We start from the raw sequence: 14,103 nt of genomic DNA on the forward strand, positions 1-14,103 counted from the left end.
CACTAAGTGCATAGTGATTATGGGTGGTGGTCATGTTGTAGGATGTCAATTGTTGCCAGTACACATTTAGATGTAGTCTTTCAATTGCCATATTGTAACCCAAGCTTCTAATAATAAGTCTCTCTCTGTAGAAAATGGGAATGTGTTAGCATTACTGGGTTTGTAGGTCATCTATGAAATGTCTGTCATAGTGAGGGCAAATTCTAGGTAAAAAAAAATTCTTTTAGAATCACAATTTCCATTGTATGAGACACAGGAATACTAAGATTAGAAGCTTTCCAATTCTTTGCTCTTTTCCTTCTCTTTGAGATAGTGATAGCTGTTGGACAAATCATTTAGGAATAACAGAATAAATAGTAAGGACTCTTGCATGGAATTACTTTGGTACTCTCAATATTATAAGGATTATTGTTGATTTATTAGCATCCATTATCAATTACAGTTCTCTGTCCTGTAATCTGATCCTCTTGAATCCTTAATATTGGTTCATTTAGTGTTTACATTTGAGCGTTTGTTTACAGAAGGCACATGGCTTAGTGGTAGGGGTTTTCGACAGTGCATTGTGTCCTTCAGCAAGATACTTTATTTCATGTTACTCCAAGTCCACTCAGCTAGCAAAAGAGAGTAGTACATGTATTTTAAAGGTCCAGCTTAGTCACATTGAGTGTGTCAAGCTGAATTTCCCTAAGAACCACTTTAAGTGTATGTGTGTCTGTGGAGTACTCAGCCACTTGCATGTTAATGTCATGAGCAGGATGTTCCGTTGATTGGATCAACTGAAACATGTCATCATCACTAATGGAGTGCCAGTTACTGAAGGGTAGAGTGCTGAAAGGATAATATATTCTTGATACATTCCAAGGGAGCAACTCCTGCTTTTCGATAAATGTGTTTATAATGCATTCAATTCACTGGGGTAAGGGGACTTTAAGATACCAGTGTTTCAACCTGTTGCATGACTCCTCAGCCAAAGCTATTCGGACCAATGAATCTAACAAAATCTTTTGGCTCTTGGTTTATAAGATTCAGTTGGCAAATTATTTGGTTCTGAAATCTAGCACTAATACATCCATTGGATAATAAGTGGTTTCTGATTACAATCATGAAACAAAATAAAATGTGCATGAGCACACATGCACACAAACACACACACACACACCATCATCACCACCACCACCACTATTTAAAACTTTTCTACACTTACATGGGTCAAATGGAATTTGTTCAAGTGGATTTTCTACAACCAGATGTACTTACTGTTGTTAACCCTTACTTGGTTTCTTACTTGGTTTCCAAGTAAGTTAACACTCTCCATGACTGGACATGTTTTTGCAGAAGATTAGAAATGTAGAATACCACTTGCACAACAGTGATAGTCATTTTATAATTGTCACATGAAGTCAAGGCAGAGAGACAATAACACATACACAAGTATATATATACATGATGATGATATATATATATTATATATATATATATATTTATGCACACACAGTTTCCATCTACTAAATCCACAAATCCACTCAAGGCCTTAGGCTAGAGTAGAAAACACTTGCCCACCGAAGGTGGGCAACTGTCCACACAGTAGGACTGAACCTGAGACCATGTAGCTGGGAAGCAAATCTCTTACCATACAGCCATGACTGTCTTTATGTGAAAAAAAAAATGTATATATATATATATATATATATATATATATATATATATATATATATATATATATATATATATATATATATATATATATATATATATATATATATATATATATATATATATATATATATATACATATACTTTATTTAAAAGCAGCAGAAATATAACAAAAAAACCGTTACTCTGAGTTTCACGTTCCCGTTCATCGGACAGTTTTGTTAGAAAATCCGGTATATATATATATATATATATATATATATTTGCCTATGCATCCTGCACAAAAGAGACGTTTTTAATTATTATACATTTTTCATAGGTAGGGTATCCTTCCAAGGTCTTAGCATTCATCTGTCTGGGAACAATAAAATGCATACTAGATACAGGAATTGATCTGATGGAAAATTACTACTAGCTAAAACTTAACAGATTTGAAATGTTGCTGTGTGTTGAAAATTGATAATTTGTGAATGATTACTAATGATTACGAAAGGTCAAGTAATTAATTAGTTAATGGTCTTTAGTTTAACGACCATATACTAAGTGTTTTTTTTTTGTTGTCTTTTTTTTTACATATTTATTTGAGAAGAAAAATAAGAAGGCTATTTTTCGTCTGACAAAGTGGTGCAGACAATTGCATCAATGGTTTTAAAAGGTTGACAAAAGTCAATCTGGTGGTGGGAGTGGGACGATTAATAAGAAATCAAGATAAATTACATTTATTTCTTTACTTAATGGATTGTTACTAATTAGCTGTGACAGGTCATGCCTCCTAAAATAATAAAAAGAATAATAAAACAAATGAAAAAAAAAAATCAGCACAGTTTCAGAATAGCTATCAGTAACTACATCATGGGGAAAGAAAAGGGCACGGAACTGAAGGGGAAACGGTATTTAAAAAATTCTTTCAGAATTGTAATTTCTATTGTCTGTAACAGGGACACTAAAAAAAAAAAGCCTCCAAATTCTTGAATATCTTTCCCCATGAGGTAGTGATAGCTATTGGGAAAGTCCACATATGCCTATATGACAGGCTTCCACCTATGACAAGGAATAAATAGCAATGGTCTTAGCACCAAATAACCGCGGGATTCCTTACATTATATAGGTCACTGTTGATTTATTCATTTTGACTTGCAGTATTCTGCCCTTCACACTGGGCTTTAAGGGTTCTTAATGTTGGTTCTGTAGTGTTTAGATTTGTGTTTTATCAATGGATGAAGTACTGAAGGCCTTTTTTTCAATAAATGGTTTATTTCATATCTATTAATTATCAAAAATATGTTTGTTTTTGTGTAACGCAAAATCACATCTTTTATCTACGCAGCTTTCACAAAATAAGTTTGACAATTGTATTTTTGTGGTTATTCCCAAATTCACACTAGTTTTATTTCTGGAAACGTTAGATTCTAATGAATCTAAAAACCCAGTATTCAGTGATGGGATATGCCTCTAATGCTGTGATTCTCAATATGACGAATACCAGTCACCCTACCCCATCCAAAATAATGAAAAATTTTTAGCCCTCTTCCTTCTTCTGTATGAATGAGAAGACAACATCTGAACCCATATAATTCTTCTTCTCCAAAATACAATTTATTAAACATAGCACATTGCCTGCTCCCTTTTTTATCATCAAAGCCCCTGCTGTCCCTCATGAGAACAACTACCGAAATCTCTATTAGAGTTGTGTTGAAAAGAAACAAAAGAATTGGATATGTAATCCATACAACATAAAAAAAAAAAAACTATTAGAAATGAATGATGAAGAACTGTGAGACCAACTGATCCTTAAAAGCAAGGCTAGGAGAACATTGTAAAGCCGTTTAACTGTAGGGGCGGCTGAAAAATCGGGCATGATTAAGCATTTGGGGGAGGGTAAGCAAAGTTATCCCCCTCTAGGGAACAAAGACAAGATAAGTAGAACGGAGACATTCTTGCTGTGATGATCCAGTCATTTTTGTATGTACAGGGAAACGCAGTAGGACAGTAATACAATCTGTTCTTTTCTAAGACAGAAGAGTGATCTGAGGCAAATCAGTACACACTGTGGATGTTAATAATACTGCCAAGTATTTTGTCCAATCTGCTCACGATTCTGCAGCCTTATAGTCTTAATATAATAATAATAATAATAATAATAGCAGTTCCACATCTCAGAAATTTGTCCCTCCCCCTCTGCCCCCACACGCATACATACATGCACAACAGTCACCATTCACAAGCATGACTCAGGAGACATGTACCATGCTTTTGCTAACTGTCTCGGGGATGCCAATGTTGCCACAAGTAGACATAGAAACCCTCTTGACAACACTTCCACCATTCCACCCTTTACTCAGCAGATGTGACAACTAGATGGGAGGGAGGGAACGGGGAAGGGTGCAACTTGAAGTGGCTTGCACAAGTGAACAAAACGCACTGCCTGGTTCAGGAGTTGAACCCACAATCTTATGACCGTGGGCCCACTACCCCAACTACTAGGACACACACAGTTTACAACAGCAAGTACTACAGCCTAAACATTGTCATGATGGCTACAAACAACTATAACTATATATGTGTGTGTGTGTACAGTATGTGTCAATATGCATATCTAGTCTGTATGTAATGTAGTCTGTAATAGTTATAGTGGTGTGAAAATGACAAATATAGGAAGCTTTTTGTAAGTTTCCTTTAGGCGTGGCCTTATATATATATATATATATATATATATATATATGTATGTATATATATATATATGTATGTATATATATATATATATATGTATGTATATATATATATATATATGTATGTATATATATATATATATATGTATGTATATATATATATATATATGTATGTATATATATATATATATATGTATGTATATATATATATATATGTATGTATATATATATATATATATGTATGTATATATATATATATATATGTATGTATATATATATATATGTATGTATATATATATATATATATGTATGTATATATATATATATATATGTATGTATATATATATATATATATGTATGTATATATATATATATATATGTATGTATATATATATATATATATGTATGTATATATATATATATATATGTATGTATATATATATATATATATGTATGTATATATATATATATATATATATGTATGTATATATATATATATATATGTATGTATATATATATATATATATATATATATATGTATGTATATATATATATATATATATATGTATGTATGTATATATATATATATGTATGTATATATATATATATGTATGTATATATATATATATGTATGTATATATATATATATATATGTATGTATATATATATATATATATGTATGTATATATATATATATATATGTATGTATATATATATATATATATGTATGTATATATATATATATATATATATGTATGTATATATATATATATGTATGTATATATATATATATATATGTATGTATATATATATATATATATGTATGTATATATATATATATATATGTATGTATATATATATATATATATGTATGTATATATATATATATATATGTATGTATATATATATATATGTATATATATATATATATATGTATGTATATATATATATATATATGTATGTATATATATATATATGTATGTATATATATATATATATATGTATGTATATATATATATATATATGTATGTATATATATATATATATATGTATGTATATATATATATATATATGTATGTATATATATATATATATATGTATGTATATATATATATATATATGTATGTATATATATATATATATATGTATGTATATATATATATATATATATATGTATGTATATATATATATATATATGTATGTATATATATATATATATATATATATGTATGTATATATATATATATATATATATGTATGTATGTATATATATATATATGTATGTATGTATATATATATATATGTATGTATGTATGTATATATATATATATATATATATACACACACACACATACATGCATACATATAAATATACAATATAGATATGTACGTACTCACACGCACATGTGTGTTTACATAAGTTAATGAAGAGGAAAAGAAGAAAACAATTTAGTAAGACAAACATGTGCATGTATGTGTTTATATATATATATATATATATTTATATATACATACATACTAGAGATTGGGTCCCTCTCCCACCATTTTGTTGCCTCCATAACTTCTTACTATATATATATATATGTATATATATATATATATATATATATTGTTGTAACTTTCCAAAAATACGTTTTCTGGTGTGTAAATTACGATTACGTTAACGTTTAGCGGGTGGCGGGGGATTAGAAACGGTGGTGGTTGGTCGGCTATTTTCCTCCCCAGCTCTGCTTTTATTTTTTTTTAAATGACAAAGATGCTATTTAAAATATATGCATTTTAAAGAAGGGGGAAATGTTTATAGGAAGAAGAGGGAATGATCCAAACTTCCTTTAAAAGATATTAAGAAACAGTCGGAGTGTGGAGGCGGGGATTAATGTGTAGTTATGCCTGTATCTATATTGTATGTGTGTGTGTGTTTTAATTGTTGATAATTTAATTTCTAAATAAACTGTTCAGTGTGCATTAGATACGATACGCTGCGATGCCGTTGAACTTGCTAGAAATAGCAGTCGATTTTTGTGTGAAATATCCACTGGCTTATAAAAAGGGAAGATCACAATGGGCCCTGTTGTCTCGGACTGGACCTTGTCTTTGTTCATATCTCCTCAATCTGAGTTTGATTTGGAATTAAACAATGCAACACGACCGAGTTCGTGATGTTGAAAAAGTGATGGTGGCAACGAATGAGATGAATAAACCTCGGTTAGTTACCGGAGTTACATGAAAAAGAAAATAGCATATTTGTACACCATACCAGGCCAGAAGTGCACCAAACTAGCTGCACAAGTATTCTGGCCAGGTCGACTTTACTTTTCATCTTTTACGGGGTCATTAAAATAAAGGATCACTCAAGTACTGGAGTGGATATAATTGACTTATCCCGTCTCATAAAATTGCTGGCTTTGTGCCAAAATTTGAGACTTATGACGGCGAGCTGGCAGAAGCGTTAGCACACTGGACAAAATGTTTAGTGGTTATTTCGTCCATCTTTAACGTTCTGAATTCAGAATTCATATTCCACTGAGGTCGACTTGGCCTTTTATCATTTCAGGATCGATGAAATAAGCACCAGTTTAGCACTGGGTCGATGTAATCGACTAACCCTCTCGCCCCAAATTTCAGGCCTTGAGCCTTTAGTAGAAAGCATAATAATAATAATTATTATTATTATATATGGATTTGAGTAACTCAAGATACAAGACTAACTTCTGAATGTCAGTTCATCGAAGGGTTCAATATTGCCATCTTCTCCACAAGTATCACTGGTACTCAGTATCTACTGAGCGAACCGAAAGTAACAGGAAATGAAGTGCTTTTATAAAGGACGCAATGCACAACCCGGTCTGAGAATCGAACCCACTACCTTATGATCTTCAGAGACTAACATTCAAACTACTAGACATAGAATATTATTACTCTACACGTGTCATGGTGTTGAAGAAATAAACTTCCGAATAATCAGTGAGTTTTCGCGACTGAGAAACGTCAAGAATTTCTGAGTGTGTGAGTAACCTGCCACTCCCACAACTTGTCAAAGACTTCATGAAACCATAAAGAACCCTGCAAACCGTAACTTTGAAGTCATTGTCAACCTTTCCCTGGAAGTTTTAATAACTATAGATGTCTATAAGTGTGTGTGTGCGCGCGCGTGCACGCTGGGTATGATTTGAAACTATATCCGGTAGTGAGGGCCCTGGCAGGCCCGTCGCTAGGAAGGAGGACACTGGACGATACAGCACCTTCACTATTCAATGGTGCACACTCTGATTTAGAAAATACAGTTTAGAAAAATCTTTCCGCAATAGTGCCCGCCCAGAATATTGTGAAGCACCCCCCAGACACCAAAGTCTGGCGATGGGTTTGGGCCCTAGTAGGGGGAGTTCAAAGGTTTTGAAGAGTGTGGAACCAGCTCTTAGCCACTATTGTTCACAGGTCTGCTCTGGCCTGGAGTAATAAGCACATGTTAAGGTTCCAGCTATAGGTTAACTAGCTTGTGAACCACTGAGAATGAAGGATTCCCAGTTCTTGTAAGAACTAGCAGAAAGTAAGCTCGTATAAATAAATAAAAACTGAACAGCATTTGGATTCTGGTCGTCTCAACCTCTGTACGTGCCACTGGTTTTCTAGCTGATTATGCAGAAAAATTTGGTTCAGTGCTGCGCAACACTTCATCCGCTCAAAAGAAATTCGCACACAAAAACTTCTTGGACTCTCGGAATGTTGACTTCTCCTTACAAATATATATATATATGTATGTGTGTGTGTGTGTTGTATGTACGTATATAAAATAGCTAATAATACTATAGGAGTTAGTCAAGGACCTAGAGTTTCGTATCAAAACACTTGTCAAACTGAAAGAGAAAACCCGAGAAAAGAATAGAATATTCTAGAAAATAAGCGTTGGTGTTATATATACCCGCTGTATGTATGCATGCATACATATACATATCTGTGTGAAGAGAAAGATAAATGCTTGCATACATAAATTGTGTGTGTGTGTGTGTATTATATTTATAAATATATATACATACACGCACATAGGTATATGAGAGACTGGTGCTCATTTTATCGACATCGGGTAGAATTTGAACTCAGAAACCGCAGTCGATAAAATAACTCAAGTTCAAAGTCGATATAATTGCTACAACATGGCCACAAGTCCAGCGACTGACAACAGCATAAATAAAACAATGACTGTGTTTTCTGTATTTCTTCATCAGTGCCGTAGTTTAATTAGAAAATCCCTAGCTATGTCCAAGAGCAAACCTTATCGAAGTCAGTTCAGTCGTGACCACCCCTTCCGTTTCGGGGAGTATCTAAAACTTACATTCTTCACCAATGTATTTCATCTTTAATTATGACAGAAGAATTTGGATTTTATATCAGCAGGTCAAAACACCGACCACAGAATGGCTCCAACGGACGAAGTTGCTGTTTAGCCCAAGGTCAACTGTGAGCGAGAAGATTAACGATCAGAAGCACTCTGGTCATGACCACCCTGTTTTTTTAACTATATCTAAGACTGCGTAGAACTGTGTCCTTCCACCCTTTCCTTAAAGCAGTAAAGTGCGATTTAAGAAAATAGTTATTTTTTTTTAATTCTCAGGTCAGCTTTAATCGAGTAAAATCTATGATCACAAGGATTTCTCGCTGTGACAATCTTGTTCTCTTCGTATGTGCAGGGAAACTCTGTATAGCAGGGTGTAATCTGAGGGTATATGGGCTATTATTTCTAGCATGCCGAGCGACTATGTAAAGACTGGTGGTGTCAACTACAACGTTCAGACGTACGTGCATGTTCTTTACTAAAAGAATGTGACCCAGTCTCTGTCTATCTATTCATCTATCTATCTGACGATAGATAGATAGATAGCCCACCAACTGATTTCAGATTCCAGGTAGTGAAGGGAGGCGTGGACACACTGAGCAGTGCAAGTTGCCCGAGGGTCGCCCCTCGAGTTTAGGAGTCCAATGCTAGCCTGCGTACGTTCGGTGTGGTTATGTAGTGATGGCAGAGCATTGCACTGTCCGGGAGCTTAAAATAGACGATCCTACACACACACACACACACACACACACACACTCTTATCAATCACTAAAGGCGAAAGTTACAAATGACAGGTGTTAAAAAATAAAATGTTCACAAATAACTCCGAAGGTGAATCGTTGGCTGGATCATATATGCGTGTGTGTGTGTTTTAATCTCGAGTTATAACAAAAATAATTTTAAATTAAACTAAAGCATTACTCAAATTTTGTAGAGTACATATTTATTTTTCGTTTACAAAGAAAGGTGTTGACTGACTTCGAAGTTTCGGCCTGTTAGCATGTATTTAACTATTTTGTAGTTATTGTTTATGTGTGTGTGTGTGTGTGTGTGTGTGTGTATATATAAGCACGAATTTATCTCTATAAACACTCACTATAACGTATATACATTCATTCAACTATCTATACACACACATCAGTTTATATATCTACACACGCATAGATACACTCAACTTTCTATCTATGCACAAACTATCTAATATAATTATACGCACGCACACACTCACACTCGTTAATCACAGTACCAAAAGCAACAACAAGACTAATATAAAGAACGAGGTATAAACAGCCAGCCGGGTAACTGACGAGGAAGCTTCTATACGATGGTTCGACCTGTTAGAAATAGCAGCCAAATATATCTCAAATCATAGTCTACAACCTAAGGAAAAGAAATGACACACTTGACCATGTCAGTCAGTCCCACACACCCTTCAATAGACAGGACGATCGTGATTGGAGTGTTGGAATGTTTTTGTGCATAGGTGTTTTCTAATCTGGATTGACCTGGGTTTAAACAGCAACAATAACGAGGGAGCCATCGGGTGGTCACTCGACCTGCTAGAAATAGCAGTCAGACATCTACATTCATACTTCAGCTGCTAGAAATAGCAGCCAAACAGTCCTCAATTCGCACCTCATCGTTTTCTTTCTTTTGTTTTTAAAAAAGAAACTACATTGGATCATGTCGGATGCCGCTTAGGAAACTATATCAGAAATGATGGTCCAGGCTAGAATACTTTTGCTCTGGGTTTGTTCTGGGGCTAAATACCAAAACATCAGTCGTCACATTATCTCCTCTTCCTCCCCTTCCTCCTCCTCCTAAATAATCATCCAAACAAAGATACAATGGAAGGGGTTGCGATGAGGAAGGGTAGCCATGGGAGTTAGGGTGGGTGAAGAAAAAAAGAGAGGGGTTCAAGGGATTTGCTTGCTTACCTTTTCAAATGCGCCAGCCTTTCTTCCTCACTGGCAATGTAGTCTTTGAGTAGAATCGCTATCTCCTGTTCAGTTTGTAGTGTCTTTTCGAGTTCCACCATAGCTGTGAAAATCTCCGATCGAACCGTGTGTAGGGCGACCACAAGACACAGGCAGACATGTGCCAGAAGATGCATTTTGGGTTTTTAATTATTAATTAATATTTACTCGTGGAATGCGTGATGTGGGTATGATGGCTGTCTGTATGTATGTTGTGATCTCTGTGTGCGTGTGTATTTATATTAATGTATATATATATATATATATATATATTATGATGTATATTATGTTTACATATACGATTATGTGTTGTGATATAGTTGTATGTGCGTGCTATATATGCGTGTGTATATATACATATATGATAAGTATTATATTTATCTGTGTCTACATAGATATATGTATTGTGTATGTGATGTGTGTGCGTGACCGAGCTCCTAGATATACGAAAAAGTGTTGACGGTTGATGAATTATTATTGCTGATGATGTGGATTGTGAATGTTGTTGTTTGGATCCGCTGTGTGTTGCTTTTCCTAACTGGTGATGGTGATGGTGGTGGTGGTTGTTGTTGTTGTTGCGCTTGTGGTAATAGTAATGTTAGTGAATTGCTTTTTTTTTTTCCTTTTTACTTTTTGCTTCTAGTCTTGTCGGTGTTTTCTTTCTAGAAAACCAATAGTCGTGGTAGTGATGGTGGTGGTAGTAGTAAGAGTAGTAGTAGTAGTAGTAGTAGTATTAATGGTAGTGATGATGATGATGATAACCTTGCCGGGATATATATTTTAGGGAGGGGTTCTATGTGAATTATGAGGAAACGAAGAGAATGTCTCGTATAAGATAGAAAGGAAGGAAGAAAAAAGTTTAGAAGTGCGTGTGGGTGAAGAATGACAATTGTATATACATATATATATATATATATATATATATATATATATATATATATATACACGCGTGTGTATGTATGTGATGGCGAGAGATGATGAGTTTTGTGAAAGAGTTTAGTGACAAGGTGAGAGAAAAGGAGAAAGACCTTGTTATGAAGGAACAAGGAAGATATATTTCGATATATTAAGATATCTAAAGAAAAAAGTAATGCACGATAGATCGAGACAAAAAGGAATTATGTGTGCGTGTGTGAGTAATTAATCGGAGAGATGATCGAAAGCTAATTAGTAAAACGGACCCTGAAATTAATTAAATATTACATCTTCTACCGTTATTAATACTTCTACTAACGATCGCAACAACAACAATTGCAATAAAAGAAGTTTTTTGTGAGTCGTTGTTAAACTTTTTGGATTTTTTGTTTTCCTGAAAAGTTTAACAATAAAAATGGTTTTAGTTTTGTTTGCTTTTGGTGGTGGCTTTCTTTTAAGCTTATTATTTTTGGTTTAAAAAAAAGTGCTGTGAAAGCCAAAGTGGTTCTGGTGAAATGGTCGAATGTTTGGTGCTAAAATAGGAAGAATGATGTGGTGAAAGAATATATTAGGTGAATGAGTGAGAGAGACAGAGAGAGGATGTGAGAGAGAGAGAGAGAAATGCGAGGAGAGAGGAATTCACGTGTTTGAGTGAGAAAGAGAGAAAGCGATGAGAAAGAAAGGAGCGGAATTAGAGAAGAAAAGAGATAAAGAGGAGGAAATTCTAGAAAGGGGTGAAATTACGACTGGGTGGTGGAAGTAGAGAGAGAGAGAGAGAGAGAGAGAGACAGATATTTAGAGTGGGAGGAAGAAATGAAGGGTGTCGAGAGAGGGAAGAAGTAATAGTTAATGAGAGAAGGGGAAAGTGTTTCAGTGAATGAGACCTAAGGAGACATCAACAAAAGAGAAAGTGTATAAAATACATAAAAGGAGAAAGAGAGAGAGAGGGGGGGACTACTGAGGTGAAGAATGTAACGAAGGGAGGATTTAAAAGTGTTAAATGTTGGAGTAGCAGTGAGAGAGTGAAAAAGTGTGCAGGGTTAATAAAACAAGAAAATAGATTGAAAACTGGATGAATGCGTATAAAAAAAGATATATATCAAGATGGTTAATGAAAACAGGATTAGATTTATGGTTAGAAACGTTGATAAATAGTAAAACGAAAAAAAGTGAAGGGTAAGGTGTTGGAGAGAGAGTGTTTGAATGAGTGATATAAAAATAGGAGTGGAGATATGGAAATTGTAAATGAAAGGAAACCGGAGAAAGAGAAGGGGTAGGGAGAGAATCAAAAAGCAGTGTGGAAGACGGCGAAACGAAAAGTTTTTAGTTTTTGAGTGGTTGATAGGACAATGTTCTAGTGACAGTCGTGGCACTTCGTATTTTGCGTTTATTTATTTTGTAAATCTACTTGTTGCCAAAATGAATATCAAATTGTCATATAAAATGTTTCTTCTCATGCATAGATGTTTTTCTTTATTTTTATTATTTATTTTAAAGAGAGGATTATATATATATATATATATATATATATATATATATATACATATAAAGCAAAAATTTATTTTTTATTTTGCTAGTAAATATGCATATATTTCCTTTCATGTGTAAAATTTATTAACAGTTTCACGGTGGTGCATCAGCATGGCCGCAGCTCTGAGCTGAAACTTTGAAATGAAATGAAATGAAATACACTTATGTATAAAGACAAGTAATACAAAATCGTTAACGAAACGAAACCTATGTATAATTTTCACTGAACTGAGCGAAACGATTCATTTATGGACAAAAACACAACAAAAGCCTGGGAAGTGAAGATTAGTAGTTAGTAATTTTATTTAATGTTTGCACAGACCATCACATTCACTTGGAATATTATGTTTAGCTCTGGGTCAACCGTCAACGAGCATACTTATGATGTGAGGCAGCCTAGCATGCTCATATCTTTTTTTTTTTTAAACGCTTTTCTAGGTCTCCCCTAATTTTTAAAGGATAAGATACTATTAGAGGGAATGTGGGTTGCTCTTTCTAGCTGATCGAGTGACATAGAGACCTCCGCAACATAGAGATTTTCTTTGAAGCAGATAAACAATGGCATATCGTGGTTCGAAGCATTGTCCTTCTTGGATCATGTATTAAATAAATAACTGCATGCACGTTAGCATTTTGTTATCTCCAATTCGCTCCTGAATATCTCCGATCAAAGGCATTCCAATCATGACCATATCGTCTGTCTTTTTTTTCCCCCCTTAGGCATAGTCTACCCAGACTAACTTATTCAATGTATGTATCTTTTTTTAAAGACAAGTAGTTGAGTGGATGTGTGATTTAAGGAAGATTTGGCTATTGTTTCTACCATGTCCAACGACATCACGTAGACGCCTCCGTTATTCATATGATCATCTGTTATTGTCAGTATTTGAAACTTAAACTTCAGGAACGTGGGTGGCGGGTCGTTCGGTGACTGGATATCCTGAAAAAGTGGCATTTCAGCATGTATATATGTTTTCACGAGCTTGTTAAACCTTCGTGAACCTCCAACTAAAAAACGAAAAAAAAGTGT

At 33.9% G+C, this 14,103-nt stretch overlaps 1 protein-coding gene and 1 long non-coding RNA gene across 7 annotated transcripts in view; one reads left to right on the forward strand and one right to left on the reverse strand.

Annotated features, from left to right (window-relative positions):
* LOC106882470 (prolyl 4-hydroxylase subunit alpha-1) overlaps positions 1-12,451 on the reverse strand; it is a 135,729-nt gene extending 123,278 nt beyond the window's left edge. The window contains exon 1 of one of the 4 annotated variants that reach the window (XM_089340667.1): positions 10,590-12,451. In XM_089340667.1, the coding sequence (XP_089196793.1) occupies positions 10,590-10,765 (176 nt within the window). In that variant the 5' untranslated portion in view covers positions 10,766-12,451. The remainder of the gene's footprint in view (positions 1-10,589) is intronic. The other 3 variants (XM_089340669.1, XM_089340668.1, XM_089340666.1) reach the window with 3 other exon arrangements.
* The window catches only part of LOC128250617 (uncharacterized), a 169,427-nt gene that overhangs the window by 88,585 nt on the left and 66,739 nt on the right, over positions 1-14,103 (forward strand). The window lies entirely within an intron of this gene.

Source organism: Octopus bimaculoides, chromosome 23 (assembly GCF_046866305.1).
Source record: "Octopus bimaculoides isolate indiv1 chromosome 23, ASM4686630v1, whole genome shotgun sequence".
Taxonomy (NCBI): Eukaryota; Metazoa; Mollusca; class Cephalopoda; order Octopoda; family Octopodidae; genus Octopus; species Octopus bimaculoides.